The sequence below is a fragment of the Lissotriton helveticus genome, chromosome 10 (assembly GCF_964261635.1).
Source record: "Lissotriton helveticus chromosome 10, aLisHel1.1, whole genome shotgun sequence".
Classification (NCBI taxonomy): domain Eukaryota; kingdom Metazoa; phylum Chordata; class Amphibia; order Caudata; family Salamandridae; genus Lissotriton; species Lissotriton helveticus.
This window is the reverse complement of record NC_136071.1, coordinates 392845929-392864940: the sequence shown is the minus strand read 5'-3', so window position 1 is coordinate 392864940 and position 19012 is coordinate 392845929. Positions and strand designations below refer to the sequence as shown.

The following is a 19012-nucleotide window of genomic DNA, read 5'->3' as shown; positions in this document are numbered from 1 at the left end:
ATGCCCTTAGGCCATGTATGTGTGTCACATGGCACACAAGCCTGAATCAGGGGTGTAACAGGGTGTCAAAGTGACACCCTGCCACCCTTGACTATTCGGTAATTTTACCGAATAGGTATTTACCGATTCGGTAATTGCCATTGATTCCTATGGGCCTCAAGGCCCATAGGAATCAATGGCAATTACCGAATCGGTAAATCCCGATTCGGTAATTACAGAATCTTAAAGATTCGGCGATTGTTACCGAATATTTACCTACATGGCATTTACCGATTTGTAAATACCGAATCGGTAAAATTTGGTATTTACGTATCAGTAAATGCCATTTACCTACATCTGGCCCAAAATACTTTGAAATTAAAAAAAAAAAGATTTTTGGGGCGGAGAAATAGGGTGTCACACTGCAAATGTGGTACCTTGACAGAGTCTGGAGCTCTGGAATTAGGACAGGGATTGTTGCATTCAGGATTGAAATGGCTGCTAAGAGTTCTTTGAAATTAGGGAATGGGCTACGGTGGAAGGACCAAGGAAAACGTGCTAGAAGTCTCTGTAGACATTAGGTAGGGCATGGGTTTCTGCTGATCATGACAATGTTGTATCAGCGTTGTTTCAAAGGTCAGGAATTGAGTAATCCAGCTATTCAATTTTGGAAATATCATGCATTAGCAGGAGTTTGTGGTACTTAAATTGGAATAATACGAGATACATTGGAAGACCTGAGAAGTTTCAAACATGTCACATCTTTACGCATTGTATGCCATAAATAATCCTTTGGCAGCATTTGATATGCTTTTAGTGCTAGAGTAGCTGTATGTGCTGCAGGTAAAATATTGCAGAACAGTGGGAGATTTGGGCTTCTAGGTCTACTGTGGGAAGCAATTCATTATTATAGCAGAATGTGTGTACCCTGTTTTCTCAAGAGATTCACCGGTAGCAGGGGATACAGTGGGATACTACAAGCTTCTGCTCTAGGATGAAGTAAGCTGGCAATACTGTGTGGCTGGTAGACCTATGACTCTCTCCTTTTTCTTGGCAGATCTTTCAAGAACATCCACTCACTAACTGTGAAAAGAAGAACTTTACCAATGAAAATGCAACATACCTGGCCTTGAATAACACTGATGTGCTGGTAACCAAGATCACGGGCCAGCCCAATACAGCTCTACTCTCCTTGGTCCTCATGTTTGGCACCTTCTTCATCGCCTTCTTCCTCAGAAAGTTTAAGAACAGTCGCTTCTTCCCTGGTCGGGTATGTGAGTTCAGATATGGTGTGTGCCTAAGCCCAAATGAGAAAGCACCCTATTTCCAATCTGGTTTCATGAAACAACGTTACCCAGAACGAAGAGGACCTTGGTAATTGCCAGTTACCAAGGAAGCAGTGGTACCTCTCTAGTGATAATTATTATTCGATATTCCTTTCATTCAAGTTCCGTAAACTGGATTCATTGACAATAGCAAACCAAAATGATACCAGAGCATCAAGAAAATATCATGCATTTATTTTAACAGAGAAAATGTGTATTGATTTTTAGGAACTCTGGGCCATATGTATCATCAGGAGGCCAGGAGGCCCATAGGAATGAAGGGGCAATTTGCGATTAGCAATTTGCTAATCGCAAATTAGGAATTTTTTCAAGGGTGCAGGGGTGTCTCAAGAACACCCTGCTGCACCCCTGAAAATGAAATTTGGGGGCATATGGCGCACATACATGCCCTAAGGGCATGTATGTGCGTCATATGGCACCATTGTTTTTTTGAAAAAAGCTTTTTTAAAAGAATTTGCAACTTACCACCAACTAGAAGTTGGTGGTAATTTGCGAATCCTTATGGGCATTTTTTGAATATTTTTTCTTTGATACATTGCATTTAAGGAATCGCAAAATTTGCGATTTCTTAAGTGCAATCGCAAAATAAAGAATAGCAAATTTTGCGATTCCTTATTTTGCATCAAACATGTTACATACATACCATTTTGCTAATTAGCATTCGCAAAGGCCGAAATTCTCAGAATTTCGGCCTTTGGGAATGCTAATTAGCTTGATGCATATGGCCCTCAGGGCTAGATGTAGGTAGGCTTTTACCGGTCCGTAACTGCCGAATTCGGCTTTTACCGACCGGTAATAGCCTTTTCCTATATAGGAGGCTTTTTTACCGATTCGGTAAATAACTAATCGGTATTTACCGATTCGGTAAATAACTAATCAGTATTTACCGATTCATTATTTACCGAATCATCATTTACCGATTTGGTATTTACCGAATCATCATTTACTGATTCGGTATTTACCGAATCGGTAAATGAGATGTAGGAAGCTATGTAAACAGTGCTTCTGTTCTTTAAGAATTCGTTATTTACCACCAACTATTAGTTGGTGGTAAATAATGAATTCCTATGTAAATGCAAATATATGCATTTACACCTGTGCCATGTGACAGACATACATGCCCTTAGGGCATGTATGTGTGCCACATGTGTACACAAGCACTAATCAGGGCGGCAGCAGTGTGTCAAAATGACACCCTGCCACCCTTGACTTTTTCCAATTTTACCGAATCGATAATTACCGATTCTGTAACTGACATTCTTTCCTATGGGCCTCCAGGCCCATAGGAATGAATGGCAATTACCGAATCGGTAAATACTGATTCGGTAATTATCGAATCTTAACGATTCTGTAATTTTTACTGAATATTTACCTACATAGGATTTACAGATTCTAAAATACCGAATCAGTAAAATTCGGTATTTTAGAATTGGTAAAACCTATTTACCTACATCTAGCCCTTAGGGCTAGATGTAGGTAGGCTTTTACCGGTCGGTACCAGTCGAATTCGGCCGTTACCGACCGGTAATAGCCTTTTCCTATGTAGGAGGCTTTTTTACCGATTCGGTAAATAGCGAATCGGTATTTACCTATTCGGTATTTACCGAATCATCATTTACCGATTCGGTATTTTCCCAATCATCATTTACAGTAAATGTGATGTAGGAAGCACTTTGCCGCCATAAGTGTGGCAGGGTATGCTCAGACGTGAGTCCCTTGCTCACTTTGCCACTGGATTCAAGCAAGCCGGGCTGAAGACGGCTGGAATGCCAGAAACCGGTCCTCGGAAGCTTGTTTCCGGTCCAGGGAAGGCATGGCTTGGCAGTTCGGGCTGGACTGTTCCCATGAGGCACAGGGTCAGACTGATTTGCATATAGCCATGTCTGAACTGGGGTGGCAGAGTGGGCTAAAGAACGGTGATGGATCAAACCCAGATCTTTTGACTGGTTGTGAGTGTTTGATTGATTCAGATGCTCCGTCCATCACCACCCCCTTTTGTACCGCTTTGGCCGCCATAAGTGTGGCAGGGTATGCTCAGACGTGAGTCCCTTGCTCACTTTGCCACTGGATTCACGTAAGCTGGGCTGAAGACGGCTGGAATGCCAGAAACCGGTCCTCGGAAGCTTGTTTCCGGTCCAGGGAAGGCATGGCTTGGCAGTTCGGGCTGGACTGTTCCCAGGAGGCACAGGGTCAGACTGATTTGCATATAGCCATGTCTGAACTGGGGTGGCAGAGTGGGCTAAAGAACGGTGATGGATCAAACCCAGATCTTTTGACTGGTTGTGAGTGTTTGATTGATTCAGATGCTCCGTCCATCACCACCCCCTTTTGTACCGCTTTGGCCGCCATAAGTGTGGCAGGGTATGCTCAGACGTGAGTCCCTTGCTCACTTTGCCACTGGATTCAAGCAAGCCCGGCTGAAGACAGCTGGAATGCCAGAAACCGGTCCTCTGAAGCTTGTTTCCGGTCCAGGGAAGGCATGGCTTGGCAGTTCGGGCTGGACTGTTCCCATGAGGCACAGGGTCAGACTGATTTGCATATAGCCATGTCTGAACTTGGGTGGCAGAGTGGGCTAAAGAACGGTGATGGATCAAACCCAGATCTTTTGAGTGTTTGATTGATTCAGATGCTCCGTCCATCACCACCCCCTTTTGTACCGCATAGGAATAAATGGCAATTACCGAATCGGTAAATACCGATTCGGTAATTACCGAATCTTAACGATTCTGTAATTTTTACTGAATATTTACCTACATAGGATTTACCGATTCTAAAATACCGAATCAGTAAAATTCGGTATTTTAGAATCGTAAAACCACATGTGCACACAAGCACTAATCAGGGGTACAGCAGGGTGTCAAAGTGACACCCTGCCACCATTGACTTTTTTCCAAATTTACTGAATCGGTAATTACCGATTCGATTATTGACATTCATTCCTATGGGCCTCCAGGCCCGTAGGAATGAATGGCAATTACCGAATCGGTAAATACCGAACCTTAACGATTCTGTAATTTTTACCAAATATTTACCTACATAGGATTTACCGATTCTAAAATACCGAATCAGTAAAATTCGGTATTTTAAATCGGTAAAACCTATTTACCTACATCTAGCCCTTAGTTAACAACTCATAAAACATAGTACACAATATCAACATACCCAACAAGACTATCGTACAATATTATATGGTGTGTATCAGACCTACCTACATAACATACAGTCCATGTTAACCACTAAGAAACTAATCAACTCCCCCTGAACCCACCCTGAGCCCTTCTCAATCTACTTACGTTTCTTATATTCATAATCACCACCCACATCATTGCGCCTCCCCCACGAATATCGGGAGATCATGTCAAGTTCCAGCTAATTTCAAGCCAGTATAGTTATTCTAAAGTGAACAGTTTAGTCAGGTCGAGTCATTTGTCCATTTGAATATCATGCATTTTGACAAAAGAATTTCAAACGTAAGTGCAAAATGATCGTTTGGGTGCACAGTGGTAAAACGTGCAAAACCAAAACTGTTTGGGTAAGCAAAACATATTTTAAAGTTAATACACTTATATCCTCAGAACACAGATGAGTGGATAGCCAAACGACCGGGGAATAAATCCAACTACACATTGATGTAGTCAAAGCGAAGGTATTTGTGCATATCATGTTTGAAATTTGTCTGTCAAAATGCATGATGACATTTTCTTGATGCTCTGTGTTTCTTATTAATTTAAAATGCTCTGTTAAATTAATTGGTGTTACTGAACTTAAATGAAAGGGATATCAATATTTATCACTCGGCAGGAGGTTCTCTTCCCTTGTATACTATTCTCAGTCTGTGCTCAGGATGATGTGTGGAAGCACAACCTATGCAGGCAGGAATATTCTCGCACCACGCGCTGCACAGAAGGACACTCCCACCCAGACCTGCTCACAGGAGGACACCTGTCACCCTGACCTCTGTACTAAAGAATATCCCTCATGCCACTCAATGTTTATGTTAATTTATTTGTAATGAAGAAATATATAATGCTTCAATTAATCCCAGCCACTGGTAATTACTTTGGGCTGCTGCGCAGTCCATCGTTTCTTTGCCCATCAATGCCACTCTGGTCTGACACCCATCATATGCAAATCAGGCTTTGTCTGCTTTAGGTCTCCTCCAGATGGAAACACAAGCAACCCCAGATTTTTACTTACATTGGCTTCATCAAGTCAAGTCAAGTCAAGGAAAGCTTTATTCGACTGTATTTCAATACAGGCATTAAAGCACATGATAGCAGTAAAAAAACGCAAATTTCATTTCATACTATTTACAACATTATACATATAAAAACACACACCATTCTCCATCACAACGTAGTACAATAATTACAAATCCATAATAATACATTTCCTGATTTGAAGCACCATTTTAAAAAACTTTGTTATTCTCCGTGCTACATGCTCGTTTTCCAGGAGCTGGAGTAAAACAAGGCCTGGCGATACTACCTAAGCCCTAAGTGCTTTATAAATGGAATAATCCATACTTTTCTTGGCTCTATATAACACTAAATGCACAGTCAACGGGTCTGAGGTTTTGTCGCAAGGACACAATATCAGTTTGCGCGACCAGTCATTCATTTTCGGCAAAGACATTAATCTATGGATGTTTCCAAGCCTGAACCTAATTAAAAGAAATCTATCAAAAGTGCCAGGTACGAATGATAGGTAAGGCTCCATCCCCAGGGTTGTGCGTATCAACTGATGTCGCCTCACAGTAATTTTATTTGAAATTTCCCCTGTCATTCTAGTCGTTTCCAGTAGTTCGAGACAATCTTTTTTTAGAGTCTTTCTCGGAATCTCCAACATAGATATTGGATTTAAAAAATACTCTGGGTGGCCCAGGTCATTCATAAATATCATGCATAAATGTAATCCAAGGTATTCGCAAGGCCCCCTCGCACCTCAATGTATCTTTTAAAATTTCCCTGTTTAACTTTACTGGTCTTTGCACCAAACTCTGTGCCACAGGAGTATTGGCTCTACTTTTACTAGATCAGCTATATATTGTAAACCCAGTTCTTCATGACAAATAAATGAGGAGGTACTCTGGGGTACTGACAGAATGCGCCTTAAAAAAAGCATTTTCAACTATTTGTATTGGGGTAGCATCTGTAAAGCCCCATACCCCTACCCCATAATTTGCCATCGTAATACATTTTGCTTTATATATTTGTAGGAGTTCTGAGGGTGGTTTCGTCCCTAGTTTTTTAGCAAATGTTATTAGAGCTGAGGTGAATCTAGAAAATGCCAACTTGTTAGCAGATACAGTGGCAGCCCAGGAATCATGTTGGTTAAAAAGTATACCTAGATAGGAAAAATCTGTTAATAACTTCTTCCCATCTATAAACATTTCTCGGGTCTTCTGGGTGCCTTGCCTACATCTCATGACATATGTTTTAGTGATATTAGTTTTAAGACCTAGGTCATTCATAAATACAGTGAAGCTATCCAAAATTCTCTGGAAGCTGTTTTTAGTGCGTGCCAGTAACACAGTATCGTCCGCATAAAGGAGTGCCGGAATGAACCGACACCTCTTTGCCCTGCAAAAGTAATGCTTATGCTTCTTCTAATCCATTTATATAAAGATTAAAAAGAAAAGGGACCAGAACTCAACCTTGTCTGACCCCTCTCCTGATTGGGAAAGCTTGCGTGCATTCGCCCTTCAGGCCAAACCGGACGCTTGCCGTAGCTCCAGTATACAAACACCTTAAAAACTTGATAATTTGTGGGTCAACCCCTACCGTCTCATGGACCTCCCACAGCCTATGATTTCTAACTGAATCAAAGGCAGCAGTAAGGTCCACAAAGGCCAAGAAGAGACTTCCTTTTTTTGCTCCAGTGTACTTGCCAACCAGGATCGACAAGTTCAAGCTCTGTTCAATTGTGCCTAAGCCAGCATGGAAACCATACTGCAAGTCTGACATTATCTGGCTATCCTCTGCCCAGTCTTGAAGGTGTTCCAGGATGACCCTCTCTACCACTTTGACCATGAAATCCAGGAGGGAGATCAGAATATAGCATCCTGGATCTTGATGATCGCCTTTTTTGTAAATTGGAATTATTATTGACTGCACCCACATTGATGGAAAATCGGACTTAATGCTAGCGTTAATGACCTGGGTGAAAATAGGGCCCCACATCAGAACATTTCATTTAAACAAGTCAACAGGGACCCAATCGGGTCCAGGGTCTTTACTTTCTAGGCTACTGGCCAAGGCCCTGTTCACCTCTTCCAAGGCGACTTCCAAGTCTATCTGGGCTGCATTGTGTAGGGAGTCCCAAACTACATTCCTCAGTGTTTGCTTTCTTTCTTTTATTGCACCTCTATAATCTGATCTAGCTTGCCTGATTTTGGACGGTGACCTAGGCTGTGTATGCAATTCTTCTTTAAGCTAGCATAGGCCCTGGTGCATTTATCATTAAACCACCCGGGAGATGTTAGTCTTTTCTTATGTTGCACTGCCAGTGAATTTTTTACCTCCCTTGTAATATCATTAAATGAGTGTACAGTATCAACATCTGATGCAATATCACCCAGGCAAATGGTCAGTGCGGACCGACAGTTCACTATCACATTTTTTGTCAACATATCCACTTTAATGAATAACCATTGGTTTTACTCAATACTACGTTCCCCAGCAGTCGAGTTGGTTTTATAGACTTTTTCGGCCTATGGATAGGTAGCTTGAGCTTTATAATGAGGGGAAAATGATCACTTATAGCAATGTCGCCCACTTCAAAGGCAGCGATCAGATGCGTGCGGGAACGTGAGGTCAGTATGAAGCCGATTGTTGTTGCAAACCCTCTTCCATTGAATGTGGGAGGCATACAGATCGGTGTAGCTAGCAATTCATTAGCATAAGCGTGGTTCAAGCTGAAGATGAGCTCGTTAAATAAATCCCCCGTCTTGGAGTGAATAAAATGGGTACCAATATCCGTTTCGTTGGTCAAACCACACATTCTGTCATCAGTGTAGTTGCATTGGGCACAGTTGAAATCTCCCAACAACAGGAGCATAGTATCGCTACCTTCCATACTACCTATACCTTTGGAGACTTCCATGATGTTCTTTAACACTAGTCCTAGGGCATCTTTGAGAACATTATTGCATAAATTAATCAATATAATGCGATTAGTTGCATTTTATCTTAGTTCTACAAGGTGATAATAACAATCCCCCTCATGGAAGTGGATATTGCTTAGGGGCATCTTGTTAGAAATATACGTAGAGATGCCACTATTTGGTCTTCCTCCCAAAGCCTTCACTGCCTGTGTGTGATAGGTCCTAAAACCGTTTATATGGATAGGTTCTATTGCCCATGTCTCCTGCAGACATAAAATATCTAAGTTCTCTATTAATCCAACCCAGACAGGATTCTGTACCTTTGAGCGTAAGCCTGATATATTCCATGTGACAACAGAGCTAGTGTTGATATATAGATATGTGACAACAGAGCTAGTGATAGAGATCTGGTTGGACAAAGTGTTAATAAAAATCGGCCCTACTTCAGTATTTGAATCCAAACTAGTTGACATCAATAAGCCATTACTATCCTCATTTTGATCTGACATAGGAGCTGAGTTCACATGGCAGTCTCTCACATTTATGTATTCCTCTGTTCCTTCGGGCAATACATTCCCCACTAAATCCTCTCGCGGAGGTAGCTCGACCTGCGGAGATGGATCCAGGGGACTAAAGTTACATTGTTCTCCCCAATCTCCAGCTATTTCAGCAGGTGATTCCAGTCAGTCAACCCCATCCAGGCTATAGAGGGGCTCAAAGGAGTTGGATATTAAGATATCATATCTCAGTTGTAGACTACCTCTGGTATTCGCTATCATTGGTGCATAATAAGGGGTCAGTGCCAGATGGTAGAAAAAACAGAGGGGAACCACACTTATCCCCCACTTCGTTGACTGGATGATAACTGGTCATGTCTAATATGCTCCTGACCAAATCTGGGGACCTTAAGGATATGACAACACAATCCCCTGGCAATGATTTAGGAGAACCGCCAACCCACGGAATACGGCGTACCATTTTAAATTCAGAGAACAATATATCTGCATACCCTGTCTCCTTCGTTAAAAAATGTACCGCCCTGTTCTTCAGAGTGGACCAATGCTCAAGTACTCTATGGGGAAGTCTTTGTACATTGGTTAAAACAATAGTATGGGGTAGCTTCCGGAGGGAAATGCAACTACCTTGGCTCTTATATAGATCCTCCTTCCATATTTTGTTTCACTGGGTTGTTACCATTCATTCTGTCTCCCAAAGTTCCACTTATCGGGGTTTCCAATCTGATTTATCTGTTTATCCTGGGTATCCGTGCCTGCGATACCCTCCTCCCTTCTACTATCGTGCTGGCCAGGAGCTGTAAAAGCCTGGTCCCTCTGTTGTGAGGGTAGAATAATATCCATCAAAACCCCAGTTCTCGTTTCCAAATTAATTGTGGCCGGAGTGTCTAATGAATGTGAGTTCTGGGGCGCTCTCATAGAAGGTGTTCTCTGGGAGTTACTTTCTGTTAGCCCTCCTCTTCTACCTCCCTCTTCACGCTCACCTCTTTTTCATACTACAGACTGCACAGGGGCTAGTAAACGTTTAACCGCCCCTTCCAGACTGAGTAACCTTTCCTCAATGGAAGTTATCATAGTCATCATCGGTCTCATTATGGCTGATACAGTACCCTCCAATTTTGCCCAGAATTCCAATTGACTCATACTTTGAACCCCCCCAACTACTAAGTTATCAAGTGGGGGCGTGGGACGCTCCTGCGACTAAGAACCGCTCCGTTCTCCTTCACCAACCCTTGGCAAGCCTAGGGGGGGCTGGTTTATGGGTGGTTGTTGTTCCCTGCCCCCTCCTTTTTTTTGATGGGGGTGCTGTCCCTTTCCCTTGACTAATCTTTATTTTTTGGCCCCTCGTCTGAACATTTGATTTTGTGTTTAATTTTACCGATTCCTGTGGGTCTATTGCTCGGGCAGCTTAATCTGGTGGGGCTTCTTCAGCTGAAGTCGACAGGGATACATAGACCCTAGCCAGTGGGGATATTTCGGATATTTCTCCAGTTACTGGAATTGGCTGATCTAAACTAAAGTTTTGCGACCAGGATAATCCTGCTGCGGGGTCCAGGGACAACCTACGCTCAGTGAAAGCGATTTCATGTATCAAAATTGTTTTTGCCCTTGTTAGAAACGTGTCTAAAGTCCCAACCACCCCCTACCCTGTTAAAGATTTTTGCTTACTCATACTAATCCCCCTAAATACAAGAGCATATGTTTGATAGATGGAATTTATAAGTCTATAACAGTCCATTTAATAAAGGCTAGTAAAAGAATTGAGCAGCTAGCTGAGTGAACTAATCTTAAAAATGTATAATAAGGTCCAGAAAGTTTCAGTACTGCGGCCCTGCCCGGCCTCTTCCGGGTTCTGAGGGTCAGAGGGGCCCGCCCTTGGCCCGGGCTTTGCCCAGCGCGCCCGCTCGCGTCCCGCGTAGTGGTGGGTGGATCTCACTTTAAAGTCGTGGTGGCGCTGCTTACGTGACGCGGGCGGCTCATGCCGCTGCGAGCTCAGTGCCCTGGGAAATGTAGTCCTCCAGCACGGGTACAGCATGCAGGTCACTCCGGTAGCCCCAAAAAGTACAGCTGTATCTGAAAGAGACACGTTAGTGATAGATTCCTTACCTTAGAATATCCCCAGGCGTCAGACTGGATCCAGAAATTTTTTGCGTAGCAATACCCCTGCGCGCCGGCAGGCGTCGTCCGCGGCTCCGCGTCCGTCATCGGCGTCGTTAGCGCCGGAATGACGTCGTCGGAGTACTTAGACGCCGCCCATGCGCGCTGACGTCAGTTCTTTTTTCCGCGCCAGCTAGCGCAGATCCGGAGAAGCTCTACCCCTTAGTCATTTTTTGACTAGACTTTATTGATCTTTTGATCTTTTCTATACTCGAGTCTTCGACTCCGACGGTGCCGGTAGGGATGCCCAGGTTTAAGCCCTGCTCCAAGTGCGACCGACTGATGTCGGTTACCGACCCCCATCGTCGGTGCCTCAAGTGTTTAGGCCTCGACCACGATGACCGCACCTGCTCCGACTGCCGGGCCCTGACGTCTAAAGCTAGGCGGGAGCGGTCCCGCAAGGGACTCGAGCTCCGGCAGTCGGCCCCGTGCCACTCCAGTCCCGGGCCCACAGGAGGTCGAGGGACCGGTCGCGGGGTCGGAGTCCTCGCAGCTCCGGGAGTGGACATCGGTCGTCAGGATCCAAGTCCTCAGGTAAGAGGCATGAGAGTTTGGAGAGACGTCATCGTTCCTCCGACCCACCCCGGCGCTCGCACGATGCAGCCGGGGGTTCGGGTGACACCACCCACGCTGCTCCGACGAAGTCGCAGGCGTTGCCGCCTGCCCCACACCTTCGGGTCCCTGGGCATGACGCGACGCCAGAGGAGGTCGAGCGGTACCTCATGACCATGAGGTCCCACCCTTCTCAGCTGGGTCCCGTGGTGCCTCCGGGCCCAACGGCCCCGGCTGGAGGGCCTAGCGGGCCGGGTGCTTCGGCTCCGACGCCGTCGGGTGCTTCGGCCCCGGCGCCGCCGGTGACTTCGGTCCCGGCGCCGCAGGCCCTCACTGGATCCGCTTCCGGATCCGGGTCGTCGCCGGTCGACCTCACAACCTCACCGGCGCCGGCCCTGCGGGTGTCGCCCCCGGCGCCCACTATGGACGCCGTCCCCAATCCTCCCTTCGGTCCGGATCTGGCGCGGAGCAGCGCCGATGGGTGCCGCTTCCGACGGCCTTTGGAGATTTCTATTTCCACAAGACGGCCCCGTCTGATGACCCTGCTCTGCAGGAGATGGGTGACAAAGGTGATTGGGAGGGGTCTGTGGACCCTCTGGCACAAGACTGCCAGTCTCCATAGGACTGGACATATGAGCTTGGGGAGGCCAGTGGAATTGACACTTCGCCAGACACTGGATTTGTCTCCCCTCCCACCGTGGCTACGGAGGAGGGGGCTGCTTACAGTGTAGTGTTGACGAGGGCGGCCAAGGCCTTAAACCTTGAGCTCCCCGTCGCGGCCGTGAGGACTAACCTCCTCACTGAGGTCCTTAAACCGCAGGCAAGCTCCAATGAGCCTCTGCTGCCGTTTAATGAGGCCTTGTGTGACGTTCTTGTGGGCACTTGGTCCAAGCCAGCCACAGGTCCGTCTGTGGATAGGAACGTGGCCAGACGCTACCGCCCGGCCCCGGGCGACCCTTGCTTTTTGTCCACCCATCCCACCCCCGAGAGCCTGGTCATCCAGGCCTCCACATCCCAGACCGCATTCCCGACGGCTCCGCCCGATCGGGAATCCAAGAGGTATGAACAGTTCGGGAAGAAAGTGTTCTCATCCCTGAGTTTGGGACTGCGGTCTGTCAATACCGCATGCCTCTTGGGCCGCTACACCCACACCCAGTGGGACACGGTCGCGGAAGTGCTGCCATAATGTCCGGAGGAGGTCCGGGCTAAACTCGCCCAAGCCCTTGTGGAGGGCCGAGATGCAACATGATATTCCATCCGGTGTGGGCTGGATACCACAGACTCACTGGGCAGGGCTATGGCAACGACGGTGGTGGCTCGACGCCACGCCTGGTTGAGGTCCGCCAACTTTTCGGCCGATGTCCAGGCCACTCTTCTGGACATGCTGTTCGATGACCGTCGCCTCTTTGGCGACAAGGCAGACCATGCGCTTGAGCGTTTTAAGGACTCTAGGGCTACGGCCTTGGGCCTCTCGGCCACGTGCCAGCAATCAGGTGCCTTTCGCTCCTTTCGTGGCCACGGAAGGGGCGCCCCCATACGTGCTGCCAGTCACGCACCGCAGAATGTTCAACATCGTGGTGGCTGCCGTGAAAACCGCCGTGGCGGCGGTCGGGGACAACGGCGAGGCCAGTTCACACGTCCCTCCGCAGCCCCTGCCTCAAAACCTTCCTAGTCCGTGTTTTCAGGCCCATGTGACGCCAGTGGGGGGCAGGGTTCGCCATCACCTCTTCCACTGGCGCACTGTCATCTCGGACAGGTGGGTGCTACAAATCGTCCGAAGAGACTACTCCCTCCCCTTCGAGGCGACCCCTCCAGCCATGCCACCGCAATTCCACCGCGTGTCAGGGGATCACTTGCAACTTCTGCAAGAGGAAATCACTGCCCTTTTGGCCAAGGGGGCCATCGAGCGCGTTCCTGGGCCAGAAGTAGGGTGTGGTTGTTACTCTCGCTACTTTCTGGTACCCAGAAGGGCAAAGGGGGCCTACGCCCTATCTTGGACCTACGGAACGTCAACGGCTTCCTCCGGAAGGAGAAGTTCAAGATGCTGACTTTGGCTCAGGTCTTAGCTGCCCTGGACCCTGGAGACTGGATGGTAGCGTTGGACTTGCAGGACGCTTATTTTCACATCCCCGTCCTGCCGGCCCACCGACGTTACCTGAGGTTCACGGTAGGCCAAGAGCACTTTCAGTTTACCGTGCTCCCCTTCGGCCTTACCAGCGCCCCACAGGTGTTCACGAAAGTGATGGCGGTGGTCGCAGTTATCTGCGCAGGTTAGGGGTGTCAGTCTTCCCCTACCTCGACGACTGGTTGTTGAAGGCGGGCTGGCGCCCCAGACAGTCGTCAGCCACCTCCGGACTACGGCCGATCTCCTGCACCTGCTGGGGTTCTCCATCAACGTGCTGAAGTCACACCTGTGTCCCTCTCAGAAGCTCCTCTCCATCGGAGCGGTTCTGGACTCGGCGCAGTTTTGGGTTTATCCTCCCGAATAGCGGGTTCGGGATATTCAGGCTCTGATTCCGATCTTTCAGCCTTTATCCCGAGTCTCGGTCAGGTTGACGCTGCGGCTTCTGGGGCTGATGGCCTCCTGCATCCTTCTGGTGCATCACGCCCAGTGGCGGATGCGGGCTCTGCAGTGGGACCTGAAGTTTCAGTGGGCCCAGCATCAGGGCAACTTGTCCGACCATGTCTTGATCTCGGAGGGCACTGCAAGACAGTTGCAGTGGTGGCTCACGGACCGCGATTGGGTCAGTGGCAGATCCCTCTCCCTACCGCACCCGGAGCACGTAGTTGTGACGAACGCGTCCCTCCTGGGCTGGGGAGGCCACATGGGAGAGGCGGAGATCAGAGACCTCTGGTCCCCGGCGGAGTCCCCGCTCTACATCAACCTTCTGGAGCTTCGGGCGATCCGACTTGCACTGAAGGCATTCCTCCCCTCTGTCCGGGGGAGCGTAGTGCAGGTGCTTACAGACAACACCACCGCCATGTGGTACTGCTACTGCTACTACGTGGAGAAGCGTGGCTCAGTGGTTAGAGGCGGCAGACCCGGAAGCTGAGATCAGCCGTTGACCAGGGTTCGATTCCCCGCCTCGGCGGGTCTCGGGCTCAAAAATTCCACGGACTCGCCAATTCTCGCTCCGGTGCCTACTCGACTCACGGGGTCACACTCTGCGACTCTGGGCAATAGCTTGCTTAATCTCCACTACGGCCCCTCGCGGCGGGATGCCTGGCTTTCACCTTGTGAATACCCTGCCGGGGTATCTCACAGGGGAATACCAGGACGGGTTCCCTAAGCAAGCGCCTTGAGACCCCTGGGTGATTCGTGCGCTATATAAATCGAAATACATTTACATTTACATTTACATTTACTGCAACAAACAGGGAGGGGTGGGGTCGTGGACCCTATGCCAGGAGGCTCTGCGCCTCTGGCAGTGGCTGGAACATCAGATCGTGACCCTGGTGGTTCAACACCTGGCAGGTTCTCTGAACCCCAGGGCGAACTAACTCAGCCGTCGGTGCATGATGGATCACGAATGGCGTCTGAACTCGGACGTGGCGCAAGGTCTCTTTCAGCAGTGGGGAGAGCCTTGGTTAGATCTATTCGCCACAGAAGAGAACGTGCAATGTCATCAGTTCTGCGCGTTGGAGTTTCCAAGGCGGCACTCGGTCAGAGACGCTTTTCGTCGCCAGTGGAGTTGCGGTCTATTGTACGCCTTTCCACCTATATCACTTCTGCCCAGAGTGCTGAAGAAGATCAGGCGCGACCAGGCCCAGGTTATCCTTGTGGCTCCGGACTGGGCACGAAGATACTGGTATCCCAAGCTACTCAGCATGTCAGTCGATCCCCCGATTTGTCTGCCTCTTCGGGAGGACCTTCTGTCGCAGCAGCAGGGGACGGTCGTCCACCCGAACCTGTCCAGTCTCCACCTACAAGCTTGGAGATTGAGCGGCGACAGTTGAGGCCATTTGACTTGCCTCCCGAAGTCTGTATGTCATTCTGGCAGCCAGACGTCCCTCCACAAAGTCGGTATACGCCTGCAGGTGGAACAGATTTGTGGCATGGTGCACAGCAAAGGCTGTGGATCCACTCTCTGCACCCCTTTCTGAGGTTCTCCTCTTTCTTCTTTCTCTTGCCCAGCAGGGCTCTGCTCTGGGCACTATCAAGGGCTACCTTTCTGCCCTTTCCGCCTTCTTAAGGCTACCTGATCAGCCTTCCTTGTTCAAGTCCCCAATTGTAAATAGGTTTTTGAAGGGCATCACACACATGTTCCCTCCTGTTCCTTTCGTGATGCCCCAGTGGGACTTGAATCTTGTACTTACTTACCTAATGTGTGCTCCCTTTGCGCCGCTCCATAACTGTCCTCTCCGTCTTCTTACTTTGAAGACTGCTTTCCTGGTTGCCATCACCTCTGCCAGGAGAGTGAGTGAGCTCCAGGCTCTTTCTTCTACACCTCCCTTCCTCTCTGTCCATCCGGACAAGGTTGTGTTGCGGACGAGACCCTCTTTCCTGCCCAAGGTTGTCACGGCCTTCCACATCGGGCAGTCCATTACCTTGCCCACCTTCTTTCCGCCTCCGCATCCCTCGAAAGAGGAAGAGAGGCTCCACCGTCTGGACCCAAAACGTGCGCTCTCTTACTATCTAGATCGCACACGCCAGTTCCGAGTGGATGACCAACTCTTTGTTGGTTACGCTAAGAAGGGAAAGGCGGTGCACAAGAGGACCATCTCGCGGTGGATCATCTTGTGTATCCAGGCGTGTTACTCCTTGGCTAAGAAGGAGCCCCCTGTTGGACTAAGGGCTCATTCCACACGGCCACGGCGACTACCACTGCCCTGGGCCGAGGAGTGCCCTTGCAGGACATTTGCCAGGCAGCTACCTGGGCCTCACTGCACATGTTTGCAAGACACTATTGCCTGGACAGCCAAGTCCGGAGGGATGGCTTCTTTGGCCGGTCCATCCTCCAGGACTTTCGGGTGTGATTATTGGTTCGCAGACCCACCACTGGGGTTGGTATTGCTGGGGTATCTATTCTAAGGTAAGGACTCTATCACTAACGTGTCTCTTTCAGATGCACAAGTTACTACTTGTGTAACGATATATCTGTAAGAGACATTAGTTAGTGATAGATTCCTTAACGACCCACCCATCCTCCCCGTTCTGCGAACCGATATCTAGGGTTAAGGTCATCCCCTTTCAGGGCCCTAGTTTCATGGCACCAGTGTTGGTTCTATCATGGCTCTGTGTATCGGGCGCGGAAAAGCTGTGTATCAGAATTGACGTCAGCGCGCATGGGCGGCGTCTAAGTACTCTGACGACGTCATTCCGGCGCTAACGACGCCGACGACGGACGCAGAGCCGCGGACGACGCCTGCCGGCGCGCAGGGGTATTGCTACGCAAAAATTCTCCGGATCCAGTCTGCCGCCTGGGGATATTCTAAGGTAAGGAATCTATCACTAACTAATGTCTCTTACAGATATATCGTTACACAAGTAGTAACTTGTGCGTCAACAGCAAGGGCCCAGAGCAGGATAAAATATCAGTGAAGTTTGTCAGCGTTTCATCAGTGAGTTCTAACTTGATTGTTATTCCACATTGAGCACGGGACACTCATCTGGGCATAGCGTCACACTAATACGTGATGGGTGGAATGATTGAATTCATCGAAGGCACAGGTAATATAGCATCTCAATCAATCATTCATTAGGTTACTTTAGGCAGAGACCAATTGTATGCAAATCACTTTTGGTCTTACTCCAATAAGAACTACCCAGCCAGAACAGCCATGCCAGGGCCCTTCAAGATAGCAACACAAATAACACCAAAGTGGTTCCGGCCTACTTACACTTCATCAGTGAGGTATAGCTTAATGCCTATGGCTCAGTTACCATGGATTCATGTCTGGAAATACCTGTGGTACTCAGCCAATGCAAATTACTTGGGGCTGCATCCCAGTGTGTTGTGTTTTATTTATATAGCTTACACTACATAGAGGCACCACATCCATGTAATTTGTGTAAGGGGGGGGTCATGTTTTTAGGTCTTGGCTAGTTAGCACATGCACTGTCTTAAAGAGACCTGCTGTGTGTAATCTGTAGGCTTCCGTTCACCCACAGGCTTCCCATTTGCTTGTTTCATATTCTTTGTCACCATATGTGACTGGCATGCATGCTTCTTGTATTTAGCCCTCCCCCCAGAGCATGGACCAAGTAATTGTAAACATCCACTGCTCTCATTATTACGAGCATTTTACAACCTACTTTTCTCTTTCTTTTTCATCACTCTACACAATTATCAGGCTTTTTTAATCCCTGTCACCTCCCTCCCACCGGCCCTCATACCCAGCCCACAGATCACCCCGTCACTGGTTTTCCCTTTGTTGCTGCTTTCAATTTCCGCACTTCTTCACTCCTGTCTCTGCTTGCTCCCTTGCATGTCCCGGTTCATGCCTCGTCCACAGATCATCGCCTTCCTGTCACTCCTTTTCCAATTGTTGCTGCTTTTCATTTTCTCAACTTCGTCCCTCCCACCTCTGCTCACTCCCTCACACCTCCCAGTGCTTGCCCCATCTACAGATCACCCCGTCCCCATAACTGCTTTTCCCATTGTTGCTGCTTTTTGTTTCCCCCACTTCCCTTCCGTCGTTGCTTGCTCCCTCACACCTCCCTGTGTTTGCCCCATCCACAGATCACCCCCTCCCCACTACTGCTTTTCCCTTCACTGCAGCTTTTCATTTCCCCTGCCTCCTCACTCCCGTGTCTGCTTGCTTCCTTGTAGCTCCCAGTGTTGGCCCCCATTGTAGTCTGTTTCTTCTAGTGAGTGGTGGTATTCTACCTTTTAATGATCTGTTAGTGTGTGGCTGACGCGATGATTCGAGCATGTTTGCACGGCTGCTATTACTTGGACACATGTAACCCCTGTTTATGTTCTGCTTGTGTGAGTACTAAGTGTGTGGGTGTGTGTGCAGGTTTGCACCATATGTGATTGTTCACCAATGGTGTTTATAGCTGGAAAATCAGACCTCAAATGAATCGGGTAGATGTTATCAAAGGGCATGTCAGAGATTCTTAAGTGCCTGTGTCTTCTGCTGTAATTGCATAGCCACGTTTTGCCTGTGCGAAATGATTGAACTGTTTGTTTCTCACCTTGTTACTTATCATTTCATAGGGTGGGACTCTATTTCTTCAAATTTCTCACTTCGAGACACTTTTTGATTTTTTCCGCATTCACTGGTGAAGTGTTTCTGCACACCATTGTTGCTCACCTTGAATTCTCTTCAAAGGAGCCAGGCAGAGTCTTGACGTCATCAAGGTCTGCCTGCCCCTCAGTGTCCATGGCAAAAGCAGTCCTTTTGATGTGGTA

At 48.2% G+C, this 19012-nt stretch overlaps 1 protein-coding gene across 4 annotated transcripts in view; it reads left to right on the top strand.

The window, feature by feature from the left end:
- The window catches only part of SLC4A2 (solute carrier family 4 member 2), a 1409997-nt gene that overhangs the window by 1211114 nt on the left and 179871 nt on the right, over positions 1 to 19012 (top strand). For all 4 annotated transcript variants that reach the window (XM_078662834.1, XM_078662833.1, XM_078662832.1 and 1 more), the window contains one exon: positions 1037 to 1249. In XM_078662834.1, the coding sequence (XP_078518960.1) occupies positions 1037 to 1249 (213 nt within the window). The remainder of the gene's footprint in view (positions 1 to 1036; positions 1250 to 19012) is intronic.